Consider the following 21,246-nt stretch of genomic DNA (forward strand, 5'->3'; position numbering starts at 1 on the left):
CATTCAGTAAAATACGAGTGAGATCATAGTTAACAACATTTGTTTTCATAGGTGTGTGCGATATCACAATAAAATGAACTTTCATGGACAAAACAAATTTACAAACATCTTTTAATATGTTTTCAGGGGGGAAATGGCCCCAAAGGCACCATGCGTCTTTTATTGTTAGATACATTTGTTTGATTACATAGTCCAACCTCTACTTTGAAGTATAAAATTGCAATGCACAATGGTAACAAAGACAACAGTAAACCACCTTAAACCAAAAGAAAGAAAAAAACAGAAAAACTGCCCACACCATTCAGAATATGACACATTAGATATCTCATTATTAATTATCAATATCAGCACAATCACACATTATTTTCAGTGAAGCATATGGCAAACACTGAAAGTCGAAAGACAACAGAATCAAAACAAAACATAAATCTTGATAATGGCGAAAAATGTCTGTATAAAAGATAAATCGAGAAACCTGCTAGAGGTGTGTTATTGAATCTACCTTGTGAAATATGACATTCAAAGCCAGGTGCAAGTTTTCCGCCATAAAATATCTTAAATTTAAACTCTTTATAGCACAATTGTCCAGTGAACCACACAGAGTAGACACTTGTCTAGCAGGATCCATGAAGAAACAGTTCTCTTGTCTCTAATATGAGTCCTGCAATACTTTAAACATCTCCATCACAGTGGAAAATGATCAATACACCTCCAGTTCCCCACCCTGCCCTCCCACTATTTATTTTCCAACCCTATAAATAACAATCAATGGTCATACTACACAGCACAGAGACAATAGCCCTCATTTAAGACAAATGGTTCAGGTTTAACGTCAGTAGAAAATTATTGTCTTAAATATCCAAACTGAACTTTTATCAACAGATGCAGCTTCTCCACACATTACAGTGGAGAACAGTGAAGCTAATGAACCAGCTTCACAGCATACAATGTCTTTTTTAAACAAAAGAAACAGTGATTAGCTTCTCTCAACTTAAACCATGGTCTCTGTGCTGAGTTACTTGATCACAAATATGAACAGAAAGTCCCCCTCCAAAAAAATACTCCTATGTAACACATATTCCTTTAGTATCCACTGACTCACAGTACAGAAACAAATCATTTTTCAATTAGGCTACGTAACTCAAGGCAGAAAATAAGCACTGCTGTTGCTTCACCACCCCTTCTTGATCTTTTAAGTGCAACCAAGCACACGTCTTCAAACAGAGAGAAATAACAGGGGATCTTGTAAGAATGGTAAAGCCCTGGCTTTATGTCTGGCTAGCAATGTTACAAGGCATCCCTAGTGTCAAAAGTCAGTAATAGATAGATGCTTGTAAGACCTGATTTTTAAAACTGTGTAATAAAACACTTAAAAAAAGCAGAACCTAAATAGTACGGTAACACAAAAACCTTCTCCCTACATATGTGGACTGTAAAACTTGGGACGATCTTTTGTAAAAACAACAGGCTACAAGAAAATTAGTACTCCTATCCCATTCCTGTCTGTGCCCAAATACAAAAACCTGCTCTAAAGATGTCAATCTAAGAGGTTTCTTTCCAATTTGTTGGACAAAATACACCAGTCTGACAATTTTCTGTTTGTTTAAAAACAAGAGGTAGTAAAAAAAAAAGGCAATCCAAAGTGGCAGGCAATGATAAAATCTTTGGAGAAAAGGCACTTGCTTTTCTAACAAACCTACTGTAACAACACCACTTGGCTCTGGTTTTCCCCTTCCGTGGTCCTGTTGTCTCTCTTCTTCAATCTTATATACACTTCTTATTGCTCAGAGTGTGATCCCCTTGCATACTACAACCGGTCTTTTCAACCCTTAACACATTCTCGTTCCCTCAATTAACATTTCAAGCTCCATCAATTACCTTTGCAAAATTGACCCACTTCATCTAAAGCATGTTTAAACACATGGAAAATAGCTGGTTGTTCGAAAAATCCACAATTCTTCAAATTGCTTTGTGTGTTGGCACGTTGAGATTCACTCTTTTTTTTCCTTGTGAACAAGACTTTCTCTTTAAAGCAATAAATGTATCCGTGTTAGTTTGCTCTAGCAATGTTTGAATGTTTGTTTTTCCTGGATGGTTGAGCTGGTCAAAGAGAGATTGTTTCACGCTTTTGTCCGGCTTTTCCAGAACCTCCCTGAAGAGCTGTTAGTCTTTAACAAGTCTGTAGACGTGATACTGAGCTCCGTGTTCACTCGTGGAAACCTCAAAAACAAACGCTATACAGAGCAAGGTCTCCTGGGTGTCACGGTTCGTCACCACCTGAATGGCAAGATAGAAATGTCAAATGAAGCAGTCTGTTTAGAAATACTGAAGTACAAAAAAATGTGATTGTTTTCTTAATTTGTTTAAAAAAACAGTTTTGAGAAACACTCTTATTGGTTTTCCTACAGAGAATAATAATTGAAGATCCAAGCCACTCACACACCTGTACTTCAAATCTGAAGCCAAATCCAGCAGCTGATGAGTTTTGTTTAGCCTAGCTTAGTTTAACTGACAGACAACAGGAAAACAACTAACCTGGCTCTGTTTTTAGGTCTCACAATACTCTGAACCACACATCTAAAGCCAATTAGTTAACAGATGTATCTAATTTGTTTAGTAAGAACATTTAAGAGACCATATAGCTAATTGTACATTTCCTCCTGTTTCCAGTCTTTGTGCTAAACTAGGCCAAGAAGATGTTGACAATGGCGTCATATTGTGATGATATTTTCGGAGCAAAGAACTTGAAACACATGGAATACACTGGAGGGCTTGGAATCGATGTCAGAAACTGAATATGTATTCGAAGTTAAGTTAGTAGCATTGACATTACCATGGTCAACATGTTGATGTATCCTTGGGCAAGATACTTAACCCTAAGTGGCTCCCGATGGCATGGCCAACGGTGTGTGAATGTGTATGAATGTAAGCTTCTCTAGAGCAAGTGGTACTGCTTTGCATGAATGAGGTGTGAATGGGTGAATGACTCGTAGCATGTAAAGCGCTTTGAGGGGCCGAAAAGACCTGATAAAGGGCTATATAAGTGCAGTTATTGTTCATTATTGAAAAAGCTGAGAGGATTAAAAGTATAATGGGCCCTATAAATATTTCCTTATCACATATTGACCATACAGACATGAGAGTGGTATCTCTCATTTAATCTAAATCTCTTACAGCAAAATAATATTAAATGCATTTCCCAAAATGTCTCTCTTCCTTCAACAAACTACATTTAATTGTACATTACCTGTAGGATAGTGAAGTTTTCGAGAACACTGTTCATCATGTATTTTTCAGGCAAGTGTTTGAGTTTGTGGATAAAGTTGATCATGTACTCGCACATAGGAGAACGATGGATCCTGTAAACACACCTTCCTCCCTCCAGGCGGGCGTACTCTGTCTGCAACACACAAAAACAAACAAGTAATACATCGAAAATAAGAGGCTGTTCATGCGTTGTTTGAGAGGAGAATACAAAACCAGCGCTCTTACCTCTACTTTCTCCACAACCTGCTTGCCAAACGAGCAGACTTTGGTTGAAACGGTGATGGTCATGTTCTCCAGGCTGCTGTACTGACTGCTGACGCCATAGAAAGAACCCGGGCCGTCCTGCATGCCGCTGCTGTTCAGGTCCGCCTGCAGAGTGCAATGATTTATTCAGATTGATCATCACATACTTGGATGTAACTCAAATGTCCTCGTATCATGGGTTACAAAATGATTTCAAGGTTTCAAGGTTTTATTTGTCATATGCACAGCAACAACGTATATGTTGGCAATGAAAATCTTATGTCCCATGCTCCTCCAACAACTCAACATACATGGTGCAAATAAGATAATAAAATAGTGCAAAAAGAGAGAAGAATATTTACAGTAACAACAATAAAGATTTGAGGATGTGAAATATATACATATGTGGAATACATTGAAAGTATTTAAATACTTTACACTGTTGAATGAGGAGGTATGAACAGATGCATATATTACGTATAACATGTGTATGGCAGATATGTATAATATTATATACAGGGTGCGATTTGTAGGGGGGGATGGTGAGGATTTCCCCCCCTCTGGTTTTCCTATCCTTAGCTCTGCTAAATTATTTTTATCTCCGGTGGGGACAAGGATTTCCCCCCCTTGATAGCGATGAATCCAACTTAACTGCTAGCCTACTTAAACTCTTGAAATCTAACGATCTTCAGTGTCTTTACATCAGAGTAGGCTATTCAGCAGCCTTCTGGCAGACGGTGCATATTTCTGAACGTCATCGAACACAAAAACATTGTAACATTTTTGTGCGGGAACTTTGCAGGAAAAACAGCGCTGATGCAAACATGAAACGCGTTCAGAGCAGCATATCATCTTACTTTACAGGACCCATTTGCAGAATTGTGGATAGAAGAGGGCCGAAATGCTGCAGACAATGCCCCGATAGGAAAAACGAAAAAGCCACCACAAATTTGTCACCAGAGCCGACTGTTTACTTTGTCTAGTTTTCCAGACCTGTCCCTGAGTGTTGACAGCACGTTGCGCTATTTAGTGAATTATTTTGAGTGTTTGATTTAAGTTAATTGGAGGGTCTTTTCATGGAGAGCATTGATGCTGTTCTATGGTGCTTTCTGCCTGTTAGTGCGTACACATGTTTTTGTGACGTTGAATAGAAATCCATGTATGGGTTATTAAAAGTTTTGCCATGTTGTGATGGGGACTAATCCACGGACCCGAAAAAAGGGCCTGTCTACTTTTTGCGTTTTTTTCTCCCTAGTTATGCAAGTTAAAAGTCCAATGTTCTTGTCTATGAATAAATTAAAAAAAACATCCCCCCCTCTGTTTTTTTGTCAAATCGCACCCTGTATATATATATATGTATGTGTGTACTATAAACAGATGTGAGTAGACATTCACAGAGCTCAGGAGTTCAGCAGTCTTATAGCCTGTGGTATAAAACTGTCTCTGAGTCTGTTGGTCTTGGTCCGAATGCTACGGTACCGTCTGCCAGACGGCAGCAGACAGAACAGATTGTTGCTGGGGTGATGGGGGTCCTTTAATATCCTACCGGCCTTCTTCCTACACCGCTGGGTGTAGAGGTCCTCCATGGATGGCAGCTCCGTCCTGGTGATGTGCTGAGCAGTTTTCACCACCCTCTGTAGAGTCTTACGGTTGAGGGCGGTGCAACTGCCATACCAGGCCTTGATGCAGCCAGTCAGGATACTCTCGATGGTGCACCTATAGAAGTTGCAGAGTATCCTGGAGTCCATGTTGAACTTCCGCAGCCTGCGGAGGAAGAAGAGCCGCTGTCGAGCCATCTTGGATATGACCCTGGTGTGATGTGTCCATGTCAGGTCCTCACTGATGTTTACCCCGAGGAACCTGAAGCTGCTGACTCTCTCCACAGGAGTCCCGTCGATGGTGATGGGTGTGTGTGCCTCTCTCTGCCTCTTCCTGTAGTCCACAATCAGCTCCTTTGTTTTGCTGACGTTGAGATGGAGGTTGTTGTCCTGGCACCAAGATGTCAGGGCTCTGACCTCCTCTCTGTACGCCGTCTCGTCGCCGTCTGTGATCAGGCCGATGACGGTCGTGTCGTCAGCAAACTTGATGATGGTGTTGGAGCTGTGTGTGGCCACGCAGTCGTGCGTGAACAGGGAGTAAAGGAGAGGGCTGAGCACACAACCCAAGGGGCTCCGGTGTTGAGGGTCAAGGTGGAGGATGTGATGTTTCCCATCCCTGCCCGTTAGGAAGCTCATGATCCAGTCACAGAGGGCGCTGTTGAGCCCAAGGTCCCTGAGCTTAATGATGAGCTTGGAGGGCACAATGGTGTTGAATGCTGAACTGTAGTCAATGAACAGCATTCTCACATAAGTGTTCCTCTGGTCCAGGTGGGAGAGGGCAGTGTGGAGGGTGAGGGAGATGGCATCATCCGTGGACTTGTTTGCTCTGTAGGCAAACTGCAGGGGGTCCAGTGAGTCAGGGAGGGAGGAGGTGATAAAAGTTTTGACTAACCGCTCAAAGCACTTCATGATGATGGAGGTGAGTGCAACTGGGCGGTAGTCATTGAGGCAGATGGGTTTTGTCTTTTTGGGGACAGGGACAATGATGGACTCTTTAAAACATGTGGGGACTACAGACTGGAGCAGTGACCTATTGAAAATGTCTGTGAACACATCTGCCAGCTGAACTGCACACACCTTGAGAGCATGGCCAGGGATGCCATCAGGTCCAGGAGCCCTGTGTGCGTTGATCCTTTTCAGAGATCTACACACATCTGCACTGGTTAAAACCAGTGAGCAGGGATCCTGGGCCTTCTGTGCCTCCACAGCCGGGGGCTTCTCAAAGCGTGCATAAAATGTGTTCAGTTCATCTGGGAGAGATGCAGACAGTTCCTCAGCACCACTCGTTGTCCTTTTGTAGTCTTTTATTGTTTTTAGTCCAGACCACATATTTCTGGCGTTGGAGCCCTTGTAGTTAGACTCCACCTTGTCCCTGTATTGTCTTTTCGCACTGCTAATAGCTCTCCGGAGTGCATACCTGGAATTCCTGTACTCATCCAAATCACTGCCGCTGTGCGCGATGGTCCGTGCTTTAAGTTTAGCTCGGACCTCGCCGTTTATCCAGGGCATCTAATTTGGGAATGTCCGTACAGTAATCCGTGGCACGACGTCATCGATGCATTTGCCAATGTAGCAAATGACCGCGTCAGTGTGTGTGTTTATATCGTCCTCCACAAACACACACCACTCCGTGATGCCAAAGCAGTGCCGGATAGCAGTCAGACTGCTCGGACCAACGCTGCACTGTCCTCGTCAAAGGTCGGTCCCTCTTCAGTCTCTGCCGGTAAAAGGGGAGCAGAAGAAGAGATATGTGGTCTGACCTGCCGAAGGGGGGGCGGGGGAGGGCTTTATATCCATGCCGGAAAGGAGTGTAAACATGGTCCAGTGTATTTCCACCGCGCGTGGGGCAGCTGACGTGCTGATAGTATTTCGGCAGGACTTTCTTCATGTTGGCTCTGTTAAAATCCCCGGCCACAATAAATGCGGCCTCTGGCCGAGAAGTCTCTGTCCTGTCGATAATCCCATACAGCTCCTCCAGCGCTGTGTTGTTGTCAGCGTGCGGCGGAACACTGCTGTTAGAACAACAGATGTGAACTCCCTCGGCAGATAAAAAGGCCGGCTTCCGATCATGATGTGCTCTAGGCTGGGAGAACAGTCCGAAGAAATGATCTCCACATCTGAGCACCACTTGTTGTTAATCATTTTTTATTTTTATTTTAAGGTATTTTCGAGTTTTTTCACAAACCTCTTGAGACTAGATATTTGTTGACAACATGCAGAGACAATTTAAGAGAAATGCAGTCAACCAATCTATTTTAGAAACACTGTTGTTTTATAAGAAAAGGAAGTGGTTTGTATAAGCGGTAGTGCTACCACATGTAGGTTGAAACATTTCGGCAATGCTTTTCAAATAAGCTAGGTTGAAAATTGTGTTTTAGGCCTCTAAGTACACAATCAAGTAACTGATAGAACAAAAAATTGAAATGTAAAGGAAATTTTGTTAGTAAAATATAACTAAATGTACAACTATTTAAAATATTTTTTACAGTCAGTTTTGTATTTTTAAAGATGGGTTTTGTAAGTTGTAGGCCTACAAAATTGTTTTTGCATCAGTTTGCATTTGTGTTGCTTTGTATTGAATTAAACAGTTGTACACAATTACATTTCACACATTTATGCAATTTATGATAATAAGCATGAAAGAGACAAAGTAAAAATTGCACAATGCAATGAATAACTGGTCGATGATGATCTAAAACTCACCCAGAATTTAACTAAGAAGAAAGCGTTCTGAGGGCCTTTCTCATAAAGCTCTTTGAGTCCGCCCTTCTTCTCAGGGAACTTGTCGTATATCTGCCGGATGTCCACAGCCTCGAGGAGCGGGTCACTGTAGGAGGGATTTGTCTGTCCAATGTGGACAAACAAGTGTTTGCTGTACTGCAGTGGACAGAGACAGGAGATACGAGAGGGCGAGGTTAACCTTAAGAACATCAGCTGCAGAACTTCATATGACAATCTGTTAACTTTTGTGCAAAAGGAAAGAGAAGATAATTAGTTTGTACTAATATTCTGTTGGCAAACCATATTGTTTTTCAGCATTAACATTACCATAGATAATGTCCATCACCAGAATTAAAAATTCTATTGCTGTGTGGATGACCGGTCTATTAGACAAGAGGTCTCTAGGCACAGACACGTACCAAAATCTAACTATATCATTAGGATCAGGAGCAACAAACACAGTCAGGACATTCCCTCTGTTAACTGAGGTCTGTGCCTTTTGGGAAATGTCACCTGGCCCCCCATCCCTGCCTGGCCTGTGCTGTTATCCATCTATTTCTGTATGCGGGGAAGCCTTATTGTGCATTTTCACTCACGTTTTCTGGGTCTCTCTGGACCTCCATGAAGGCTAAATACTCCAGCATCCGCAGCTTTGAGGAGGCAATGGTCCGGTCCTGCCACACTGGCACTGCAGTAGCAGATGGAGGGGGTGGAGGTGCCAGTGGCTCATAACCTGGACACACACACACACACACACACACACACACACACACACACACACACACACACACACACACACACACACACACACACACACACACACACACACACACATTTATAAACAGGTATTTTTGGTTATTTTTAATTCTTATTCTTGCCTATTCTTAATTCCCTCATACTTACTTGGTATGGATTGCTGTACAGGACCTGATATGCTTGGGTATGGGGGCTGTGCAAAAGGTTTGATACTGAAAAACAATACATGGATCAGTGAGACAATGAACAGGCAATCAGTAACAGATGTTGACGGCACATGGGTCTTTCTATATTTGTATTTCTGATAAAAGCTTTTTTATTGTGAAAATCGGTTAGTGTCAAAACGTGAGCTTGTGTTGTTGCACCAGCTAGGCGTAAGTCCACCTGCTTCATTTCTTCTTGATGATGTAAAACAGCATCAATTGATTGTGCGTTTACTGACAAATCTAAATGAAGATGATTAGAGATTTTAGTCATTTTTTTGTAAACGCAAGACATCAAAAACGATGAGGATTTATCTCCCCAATTACTTTCTTCTCAATTAAATTTGAAGCAGTTCATTTGCCCGGTGGTGGTTTACATCAGTGCAGGAAACATACAGTACAGTACTGTGATGAAGGAAAGTTAGATGTGCTTTGTGCTCACAGCGGGTACTTCGGCTAGGGGGAACTTACGCATGGCTGGTGCGGCCAAGCCCAGGAGTCCTTCCCGGGTTGAGATCTAGAAGCAGCCTGGTGTGCAAAAATGTGATCTGTTAAACATGCCCTGCAATACCCACCTGATGCTAAACCTAACCCTGTGCTGCCTCAGTCACTCTTAATGCACTTTTTACTCATCTTAAGCACCAATCTCTCTCCTCATGATCTTAACATAACCCCACAAGCATCCGGCGGCATCAGTAGAGGGGCTTACTTACTCCTGAGAGGGTCCAGGCTGTCCTGGGATTGACGACCAGAACTGCAGAGCAAGAAAAATGTAACTTGATTTTCTAAGACGAACAAATGTTGTTTCTACTTAAATATTCATGAAAAATACAACAAACATGTGTGTAAGAGAACAGGAGGTGGGCTAACCCTGGGTGGCTGGTAGGGGGCAGGAGGCAGAGGTGGAAGGTGATTCTTCATCATACTCGGGGAGACGATCTGTGCGGACGACAGTGCTGCCATGTTCTGCAGGGCTTTGTCTTTAGACGCCTGATCCTGTAGATTGAAACAGAGGAATAACATGAGTCGACCACAAGACGGCAGTATAACCTAAACATCACCTACTGCTGTGTCAGAGTGGAGTGAATAGACTAACACACAATAAAATGTATTTATTTGTATCTGCTCGATAAATAATTAAAACAACACATGAATGTTGAATATGTCTCATAAACTTTAGGAAAGCTTTTAAGAAGAACAATACACTTGAGAAGAGCCGCAATCAATACAGCTATTTTAATTATTCCAATAGAAGTTTTTTTTTTAAATAGCAGCTTGACAGAATGAAGCAAAGGTGAGAAGAAAAAGCTGCGTTGGTGTTTTTTCTCAGGTCACTAGAATAATTCACATGTCAGGGTGTTACCAGGATCACCACAGGAAAAAGAGAGTAAAGGGAGTGCATTGGTATGAAATGCAGGTTTGCATTTGTGCTGCATAATTTTTTTTACATCAGCAAATTAAATTCCTGCTATGCAATGAAAGCAGAACTATGTCAGTGAAATTCAAAATATATGCAAAAACAACATATCCACAGTGCATGAAACATATTTTATGATTGACAAAAATATCAAATCTTTTCATTTTTTTTACACTAATTTGAAAATCATTCTTTTGCTTTAAAAAAAAAACAATTTTTGCAATAGAATGCACTCACACTAATTTAGCTGTGACTTTGCAATGTAAGGACAGATGCCTCAGAAGCGAGAGCCCCAAATCAAAGAGAGACACCTTAATGCAAAGCAAGCAAGATTTTGGATTTTTGGCAGAGGATGGGGGGGGAATACACTACATCAGGCGGGACGGCAGCATTACGGTGTTCAAAGCGTGGCTGTTTCCTAAGCATTGTCTCATTACAGGATAATAACGGGGCGGGGGACGCCATGCCAGCAGAGGGCCATAGCAAGGGGACAGTGCACTGGTGCTGCCAAACAAAGGGAGGAGGGAAGCATATTGCACAAGTCAGATCCACTTACCAAATTCATCGCCTGGATCAAAAAAGAGAGAAACCATTAGTACTCGGCAGTTCTAACTTGTGTTTTAAGATTAATAAGTATATGTTGATATAAAATGTGTTTTCTAATCCAAGTTGGCCTCTTCTGTATTTATACAGTAAAAGTAGTGGGTAAAAACTCAAGTTTGCCCTTGTTCAGTAATAATTACCATGTTAGTAGAAGGATTAAATACAGAATCATCACATCTTTTAAAAACTGTTGATTAAGTGTTGCCAGATAATTTGAGATTGAATTGGTTTGGATTGTCTTATTTCATTGGACAGCATAAAAAGGTTGAAATAATACACTATAATTAATGGAATCCAAATCATGTATAAAGACCAGAAATTAAAGTGTAATGCTATATTATTATAAGGAAACCAAATAGAAATACTGTATAATTTGGAAGCACTTCCCTTTATAACACTAAACTTTTTCCACACTACAAGATTGACAAAGGGAAAACATCAAACACCAAATAGTTAAAGGATAAAATCCTTGGAGATATATTGTGTATTACGTCAAACGGACAGCTGGTACCACAGTGTGTAGCCGTTTCAGCAGTCACACTTTAACTTCCTGTTTATTCAGCTGACACTACAACTTCCCTTAAATCCCCAGAGGAAGGAGTCGCTCTTTGTCTGCTGTCGGAACTTAAAAGAGTGGCTTGGAAACAATGTGTACCTTGCCAAAAAAACGTATTTGGCTCAACTTCATAAAGGCTTGATAAACACTTGAACAAGGCGTTGGCAGAGCTGCGACTGCATACACACTTTATAAATCAATATTTAACACTTAAAAGACACTGGAAAAGATAAAGGAACAGCATTGAAATAATCCTTTGACTGCTGCCAATACTTTCATCAAGGTGGACTCGTGAATCACAAATGTTAAATGACCTAACTAAATTACATATAAAGTAAAAACTGTTCATTTTAATATGCATTATTTGTTGTAAATGGGTTAAACAAGAACACACAAGAATGAGTTGATATTTCCACATTACAAAAGTTTGCTACAAAAAACTGTCAACTTATACTTTAAGCCATGTTGTGTGAAGGAGACAAAATACAGATGGTTGTGGGTGCAAAAAAGTTATCACAAAAGGAGGAGAAGAGATAACAGGGGTAAAGTCACCAAACAGAATATAATAAAGTCCTTGAAAAATCTAAAACCGGATTTTAAACCATTGCATTTATGCCTTTCGGTCAAATACATTTTGAGATTATATTTCCACTGGCACGGTTCAGATATGCCCTAAATATGAAAATACATGTGTTTTAAAAGTAATTTTTAAGCTCTGGAAACATTGGAATTGCAACCTAATTCTTTATACCATAATGTGACATAATGTAAGAATTGTGGAAGGGGGGGGGGGGGGGTATATGGTTGCTCTGCTCTGTAAGTCCTGTGACTTTAAAAATGGAGAGTAATAACTCATGATGACCAGTCTGATTATAATTTGCATTCAAGATTGGTTGGACATTTATGAAAGCTCACAAACTTGTGTCACTGGATGAACAAGTTAAGGCCTCAAACTGTATTTTATTAAATCACAAGCTTAAAGTGTGTGTAAAGGAAGTAAAGAGCCACTGCTGGTTAAACTAAACTACATCTGACACAAGTGAAAAGATCGTTAATCTATCTTTTTCGGTTGCTTGTGTATGCTGATGTCCACTGCCGGATTACTCAGTAAAAGGGGTTAGGTTAAACTGAGGTTACCACTACAGAATGCAACAATGTCTCCAGTATTTACACAGGTCTGCATTATGAGTGAAAGAGGATAAACAAATAGAAAGAAAGTATGAACAAAGAACAGAGTGACTACAAAACAAGTCACAAGGAGTCATATGATGAAGATTAATGTATTTTAGAAAACACATCAGAAACAGACAAATTAAAGGAACTAGAGGTATTGAATTAGAGAGGGTTTTAGGGAAGATGAAGTCTTAGAGAAGAGCAGTATGCTGCAGAGGCTGAGCTGGAACAACAGGCAGCTAAATGACGGTTCAGTGGGCTCATCATATCAGCTAGTGCAGCATTCCCTTAAAGCAGAAACTATACTTTCACTACTGAGTGGTGATGTTAGTCTACCAAGTAATGGAGCTCTAATCTAGAAGTTAGAAAGCTTAGTGTGTGTGCAATACATGCATGGTACAAAAGCAGGACAGTGTCAGAGAATTACCTCCTGAAGAATGGTTTTATTTCTACTTCACCAATGTAATTTACTTGCCGAGCTTGCATCCACTTATCTAGCTGAAACTGATCGCACAAAAGCAAGTGATACTTTTTTTTTCACAAATATGGTGGTTAGTGCAAAGCCAAGCCTTTACCAGCCCCGCCGAGCCCGCGGTGAAGCGCATACCTTTAGCTTTGACTGGATCTCGCGAGATTTTCTCCGGGCGAGAACCTGCAAGTGGCTAGAAACCTGCACAGAAGAATAGCCAAGAGTAGGGAAGAGGAAAAGGAGACAGGGAGAGAAAAGACGGGAATAAAGAGAGAGAGAAGCCGTAACCAAAGAGGAAAGAGACGCCCAGTCAGTTTAGCCCGTAGGCTGGTTGGTGGCACCTACCTTTATACCCGCCTGGTATTCACGAACTTTCTTCCGTGCTAACACCTGTATGTGACTAGAGACCTAAAGGGGTGCGAAACAGTTTTTGAGCATAAAAACAACATGCACTCAGATGCGTGCACACACACAAACATGCACATGCAGACACACACATAATCACAGAGATATCTTCTATAGTAGTTCATGCAAACCATAACAAAAATAAGGGTTGGCAATAATCTATGTTATGAAAAATCTTCATGCAAAGACCAAAATCAGCGATGAACTGACCCTACTTAGCCCATGGTGCTAAAGCCTGATGAAGCTACTTCCTAGCCCTCCATTGTTTTCCAACCTGTTGCACTGTGTTTTTTATTATGATACACAAGCACTGTAGTTTAATTTGACCCAATCCACATCTGCAACGTGGTGATTGTCAAAGTAGGTCCATTTTTTTGAATCCATAATTCTTTATATATTGGACCAAAATCTAACAAATCTATTACACTTAAATATGTTTAATATCCTTCTAATACATTTCTCTTTAGCTTTGTTTGTGCGTCAAATTATTCCAAGGGATATACATGAGGGGGCCGCCAATATATTGTCTATCTTGTAAGTAGTCTTTGGTTGAAACTACACCACCACATCAAATGTGTATTAATCCACATCTGAAAAATAGTTCCTAATAAATGCACTTTTTACTCCTGCTTGAATTGTTTGCAGTGCAGGCTTGAGTGCCCAGCTGTTTAAAGAGAATACTTTACCTTTTTAAACAGTTAAATTATTAAGTTCTAACCTTCATCACTTTTACAATGTTCATCTTTAGAAGAATCACAAAAGCTTGTGCGCCACAGACATGGTAGGTTAACTTCCATTTATCCTGACATTTTTTGGTTTTGGTCTTTCATGATATTTTCGGACAATAAGAAATAAATATATACATATCAAACCAGACTTATACTTAATTACTTGTGATCCAGACTTTTTTGGTAATTGAGCTTTGTCATCTGGAGCTATACATAATTGTAGCATCTAACTTATCTGGTATGTCTTGTACTGTCAGTAACTAATCAAAATCATGCAATATTATTTTATGCAAATCGTTAAAACGTGTGTACCTGTTTTCTTGTGCGGGTTTTGCCTGTCCTCAGTTTGATGTACCTTGCTATCAATTCATTGCGACCTGGAACACAAAACAGAAAGGAAGGTCACCAACAAGAACAATGACAAAAGATTATAAATGACAAAGGATATTTCGATTGTACATCAGTGACAGTTCCCTTAAATGGACAGAAGGTGGCACTCTGGTCATTTGTTGAATAACCATTTTACATCAGCTGACCTTTCCCAGAGCTCCTCAGACCTGAGGCAAACACTTTGTCACAGGTCAACGGCCACAATAACGCCTCAGTTTCCTAGCAGACTGTATTTAACGTTATGTGTATTATTTGATTAAGACAGGTATGAAAAAGGTAATTTACTTTTGTTTTACCCAAAGTTTTATTAGCTTGTTTACCACCTACTTATTGTCTGCTCACGTGGCCCTGAAGCCTAATTATAGAGAGTGCTCAGAAAACAGAACCATGTTTTTCATGACATAACATCTACTCTCGACATTCTGCACAAACAGGTTGTGCCGAGAACAGGCTTCTATTCTGGGATTTCATGGTCCTCTTTGCTGTGCACAACTTTTAACAAGCCCTGCTTTCTCAGCAAAATGCAGCTGGAATCAGGCAAAAATCATCCTTGGTGGATGAAGTGCAACAAGCATTATTATGTTGTCTTTAGGGGAAATCAGTCCATCAGTGTTTTTCACTTCTTTTCTTTGCCAGGTCACGTTTACTGGGTTTCTGTGGCTGAAAGTCCAAAAGGAGAGATTGAACTGCTGTATCATTATCAATAATGACTTAAACTCTTGAAAACTTGCTTACAGAAATTGAAACCAACAAAAATCGGCCAAGATGTTCCCCCTTAAACACGCACGCACGCACACCAGACGCACACACACGCGCGCCAGATGCACGCACGCACGCACGCGCGCGCACACACACACACACACACACACACACACACACACACACACACACACACACACACACACACACACACACACACACACACACACACACACACACAATAGAATGTGTGTCTAGGAAGCTGAACAGTCTTTGCAGTATCCAGACACATAATGACAGGAGAAACAGTCCTGGTTTTTCACACACTCTTTAGCACTTGGCCTCCAGAAGGCCCTGGTTACTGCAATTACCATAAAAGTACTGCAGGCCATCTCCGGCAGACTTGCAGCCCTCACCGTACTCTCCAAAAGAGTCAGCCGGCGTTGGGCCAGCAGAGCAGAGCTGAACTGTCTGCCGATACTCAGCTAGCCCGTCCCCCCTCTGCCCCGGGCCAGGGATGGACACGCCCGCTCCAGCGCCTCCGCATTCCTAGCATTCCTCTAAGCCTGTCACATCTGTGCTAGCCAGTCTGATTGGCCTGGGCCTGCGAACACAGCCGGAGCTCGGGTGAACACACACATACACTTCCAGCTCTGGGAGTAACAGGGGTTAGAGCCGGGGTGAGGGCCATTAGGTTGGGGTAGGGGGTCGTCGGTCGAAGGGGCAAAAGGGGCAGCTGATGCAGTTACTCTTGGAGGAAACACAAAGCCATAACTGTCTCTGCCAACAACTGCCACCTGGCAGCAGCCCCCTATTCCCAAAACAACATCAGCGTGTGACCCTGCACTCAACGGACTGCAGCACCTGCTGCCGGCCATCCCAGTGCAGGATGGCAGAGAAAGAACAATGCCAGCCGACCCCCGCGCAACTGTCACTCTCAATCTCCTCAGCAGAGGAGCAAAAGGGGGAAAACAGTACATTGTCCCAACCACAGAGTTCTGCCTTTAATTTCACAGATATCTTATTGCAAAGTACTGACATACAGTATGAGCTACAGTTTAGAAACAGATGAGAACTTCTTTGTGTTGTTACATAAAAAAATGCACAGCAAAGTTTAAGACTTTTTAATGCCCAGAAAAAAATGTAATCTCTTATTTAAAAGATTGTGTTTCTAAATTCAAGTGGCAGACAATATGCATTTTTGGTAGATTGCTTTCTTATAGTGTTCAGCTCAGAAATTATATTGTGTGGTAAATCAAAAATGTGTTTGGTTCTTCTGTTGAACAGTGCACTTCTGTGGTTGTGAGCTGAGACGATATCTCGTTCTTTCTCAACATTTCTGGTTGGTTTTGTAATATTTTAAATTACAACTTTTGTTTTATATGATATTAAGTTTGCTGCAGAAGCACCACTTCGAAGCGGGCCAGAATAACTTCAGTGTTTGATTTCAAAGTTTCAAATAAACTTTTATAAAGTTGAATGTTAAAATGATTTGGAAATTGAACTGTAAGACATTCTCAGACACTACTATTTCTGCTCGTTGGAAAAAGACAAACCTGATCCTGATATAACTGCAACACACTGACAGAGCCTTGATTTATCATCAACCGTTACAATCTAAAAGTTATATAGGACTAACTCATGAGAAGAAAAATAGTTGGTCACAGAACAAAATCAACGCTGAGATAATGAGTCCCAAATCCTTCATCCTACACTTTAACCTTTCCACTTGAAGAGCATATACAACACATTTTAAGGGGTAACATAATCACTCAGCAGTTCTGTGTTCAAACCGTCCTCACATTCGAAAAGCTGCTGAACAGTTTATTCAAGAGACTATCTATCAATAAAATGTGGAGTTGATGCAGTCAGAAAAAAAAACTGTAGCTGTATGGGATTCAACTAGTTTATATATTTTTTAAATCAAAATGTGACATAAAGTGTTAATAAAAGTACCATGTCTGCAAAATACCATTTAATGCCTGGTTTTGTCAGAACATCGACCAAGAATGGGTGGTTATATTAGTCAAAACTTTTTGGACAGTGTTCTATTTAACTTCAACAAAGAGTAGAGAGGTGATCTGTGTGTCGTGAGTGGCAGCTGCAGCCGTGGCAGCAGAGATCTGCTCAGACATGGTGGAGGTCAGACAGATCGTGAAAAGGCTGCTGTTGCACACAGCAGGGGGAACACGAGGTGCAAACAGACACACAGAGCTGCAACCATTAGCCACCTTTTGAGTACACGATAAACAGAAGAATAATCACCAACTATTTTGAACAATTGATGGATAGCCTAAACAGATTAGTGCAAAAATAGCATATCATGCTTTCCTGATTTCCTCTTATTTTTATATTTTAATAATGTGAATATCGCTGGCTTTCTTTCAACCTGACTCTTTGTTTCTGAATTTTTTTTTAACTGTATCATTCTGTCTTTTTTTCCCTTGTGTATTGCATATTGTACTTGTATTTCGTGACTTGCAATGTTTCTATTCTTGTTACCTGCCTGAGGAATTCTGAAGTTAATGAGCATTTTCAGGCAGTTTGACATAATGTATGTTGTACTTGTGTTCATTTAAACAAATACATACATCTCAAAATGTTTTAAGCAGAATTAATCAATAATGAAAATACTAGTCCTAGAGAGACGCTGTAGTAAAATCACGGCCTCACTTGTCGTCAGCCTCTTACGTGATCACAATCGCTATCTGTCCATATCTCTAACCTCTTTTTGAGCTGCTTATGATTTCCATGTTGATTGCTCAACACGGCTCAGATCGCTGCAGGCTGCAATTCTTAACCTCTTCCCCGACAGGACACGCCTATCTCTTTCTTTTACTACATAACCGCTGGAATTTTCCACTTCCATGCTAAGATAGCGGGCAAAAAGGTAATCTCTCCTCACTCCCTGTAACCCCCCCCCTACCTTTCTTTCTCTCCAGCTCTGTCTCTCTCCTGAACCCTTTCTCCATCCATATTCTCTGCCCTCCTCCCTTCTCATAACATTGAGGTAATCCTAAATTGCTAACATACTGCTCAGCCATGACTGAAAACATTCCGAACATCTCAGTGAGGGGGCTGACAGGGAAGGCCTGCTCAGTCATCATTACAGAGCTCAGCCCCCTCTCCTATACCTCCACACACATCTTCTCTCACAACTTCACACATGCACGCACTGGATCTGCTGCTAAGTCCTAATGTGGCCTGCAAAGGTGAAAATAGACATAAGCCTCCCTCTAGCACTGAGATCTTTCTCTTCTTTTGTGAAGAGTGCTTTGCAGTAAAGACAGCTGCAGAAAGAGAGAGAGAGAGAGAGAGAGAGAGAGAGAGAGAGAGAGAGAGAGAGAGAGAGAGAGAGGGAGGTGTGTGCTTGGGGCTTGAGGTACCTGCATAGGCCAGAAAACTCAGAGGAAATACATGTCAGAACAACCCCAGAGCAAAACAAGACAGGCAGCATTTTTGTGACACGCACACAGACACTTCCTCTGAACTCAGGTCCTTAAATGTGCCAACTATTCAATTCCAACAAGGCATAATTCAATGAACCGGAACTGCTATTTGCCTATAGATAGTGTTGATTGTTTTCGGAAAATCTATAGAATTAAAAGTGAGTTTTCTTGCTGTAACAGATGAGAGGAATAGCACACTCTCACATCTCTCTGTTGAATATAAGTCTTTGGCAGCTGCCAGTTAGCCTAGCTTAGCTTAGCATATAGTTGGAGACAGGGGGGAAAGCTAGCCTTTCTTTGTTCAAAGATAGAAAACCTGCTATAAGTATCTCTGAAGCTTACCTGTAATATAAACCAACTGTTTAAACCAAATCAACATGTTTTGGTTAGATGAGGGTTATACTTGTTTATTTCTTTACAAGGGTCATTGGTTATGTTTTGATCTTCTTCTATTTATTAACGGCAAATTCTCAGCTAACGAAAAACACAACGATTCCGAGTTTTAGGTGATTATGATCTATTGTGACAACATAGTGATACAAATATTTTATGTATTTATATCAGTAGATCCTTCTAAATCCACCTCCTTTAAGTAGATATTACCAATGACTGAGCATAGCTAGATGTTTTCCTCTGTTTAGAGCCTCTATTCTAAGTTAAGCTAAACTAACTGGCTGTAGCCCTACGTATGTTTACCATACAGACATGACAGTAGTCAAAAAGGTGGAAATGGGTATTTGTGCTTTTATCAATGATGAATTCTTGATCTGGACTCCTAAAATATTCATAGGCTGATTATTAACATATGTGTAACTTGAAAATGTATGCGCTTTTGAACTCTTTGTCAACCCTCAACTACACAAATTTGGCAATGCTTCTGGTAAGTCTAGACAGGTTTGTAGGGGCAAAGAACTCACACATGTAAGAAGCAGTCATCTTGCTAAGGCGATGGAAATTTGCAAAAGGTTTCCCACCAATAGAAAAAAATCCTGGCAGAAAAAGTGGAACTCCCAATGGGAGGGATGACTTATTTTAGGGGCAACTGGGAGTCTGAGACTGCAAGGTAGACAGTATTACACAGTGCAATCGTTAACATTCCCCTAAGCTCACGTCAGGGCAGCTTTCAGATGTCTGAGGTAATCACCTTGTGAGACGGCTTCTTCTAGGGCATGCCTGCGCTGCCAGCAGAGCCTCAGTTGACTTATTGTAAATGGAGAGGGTGTTTAGAGCGCTAGAAAAAAACAGGCCTCTAAAAGGGGTCCTGACAGTTTGTTGCTAAGGGGGCAGGTTTGTGCACAGTCGGCCTCTTTGTTGACATTCTCATGACGAATGTATGGAGCCTGGGACACAACACTACACTGCTAAACAGGCCCGAAGAGTTATCCAGATGAATTTAGATTTTAAAATGTGAATTCACTACTTAATCATGTCAAAAAAGCTTGAACATGGTAACATGAGTTTAATCAGTGAGCCGTTTTTTTTGTTCTAGTGTTGAAACCTATTTTTATTTTTTATTATTGATTATTTAAGCATTGTTTAGTTTTTGCTTAAATGTCAGAAAAATAGTGCTTGTCTTGAGCCTGAGGCAATGTCTTGACATTTTAATTAACCAAGAGTCCAAAAGGTGGACTCAATAAATGTTAGGCATTTTTGAAAGATAAATTACATTAATGATTAAAGAATCAGAAAACAAAAGTTGTTGATTCATATTCAGTTTAGTAATCGATCTATCCGCTACTTGTTTCCTCACTGTTATGATTCTTAAGCCAGGATCAACAGCAGCGGAAACAGTGGCAGAGTTATTTCAGGTATGTGCTCGTCCTTGAATATCCAAATCTGCCTGTAGAATGATAGGATGAGATTACATCTCGGATGAATAACACCAAAAGAATCTCACGTGACGTCAAGAAAACACACCCAAATAAAAACTAATTGCTTCAAAAACAAACACTAATGTCTAAAATAAACAGCCTCACAGAGACTTTGGTGGCACTGATTGACAGTTATGGTTTCTCTGAAGCTGGAATCAATTTCAAGTTTTTGAGACATGATTGACAATAATTAAAGGGTAGGAAATGCCCAAATTTCGCAAAACCAAAAGGAGGTTTGTTAAGGACAACAGTATGTAAAACAGTAAAGTAAGAAACACAATGCCTGTCAGTCAACATTTGTTTGCTGTTCAGCAAAATTCCCAGCTTCAGATGCTAAATGTAATAGCAGAGCATGCTTTGTCTCAACAACAGGAATGGGAAAGTGGGATCAAAATAATGAAAGACAAATGTGTGCAATGCCCTACACCTGGATGTCAGTGATTCCACCAGAAGACTTGCCAACACATCCATCTGGAGCTTTTCAGGGCATTAAAGGCTCAACACCTGCAATTTAATGAATACACTGCAGGAAACAGCATTAATGTTCTGAAACCATGTGGATGTTTAAAATCTTAAACATTCCAATGTGATGTTTTTGTTCTTGAACCTGGATTCACGCTGCGCTAATTATTGCCAATTTACCCGAGCCATCCTGCATCAAACGCAACACTTCTCCAGAAACCAGCTCCAGCCCACAG

At 40.8% G+C, this 21,246-nt stretch overlaps 1 protein-coding gene across 1 annotated transcript in view; it reads right to left on the reverse strand.

Annotated features, from left to right (window-relative positions):
- Positions 1-93: 93 nt before the first annotated feature.
- Positions 94-21,246, reverse strand: part of LOC134883463 (transcriptional enhancer factor TEF-5-like) — a 36,465-nt gene continuing 15,312 nt past the window's right edge. The window contains 12 exon segments of the mRNA XM_063911835.1: positions 94-2,277; positions 3,248-3,400; positions 3,493-3,636; positions 7,812-7,985; positions 8,426-8,562; positions 8,733-8,797; positions 9,260-9,316; positions 9,502-9,542; positions 9,659-9,784; positions 10,762-10,773; positions 13,352-13,414; positions 14,452-14,516. Coding sequence (XP_063767905.1) covers positions 2,164-2,277; positions 3,248-3,400; positions 3,493-3,636; positions 7,812-7,985; positions 8,426-8,562; positions 8,733-8,797; positions 9,260-9,316; positions 9,502-9,542; positions 9,659-9,784; positions 10,762-10,773; positions 13,352-13,414; positions 14,452-14,516 — 1,151 coding nt within the window. The 3' untranslated portion in view covers positions 94-2,163.

This window comes from Eleginops maclovinus, chromosome 20 (genome assembly GCF_036324505.1).
Source record: "Eleginops maclovinus isolate JMC-PN-2008 ecotype Puerto Natales chromosome 20, JC_Emac_rtc_rv5, whole genome shotgun sequence".
NCBI lineage: Eukaryota > Metazoa > Chordata > Actinopteri > Perciformes > Eleginopidae > Eleginops > Eleginops maclovinus.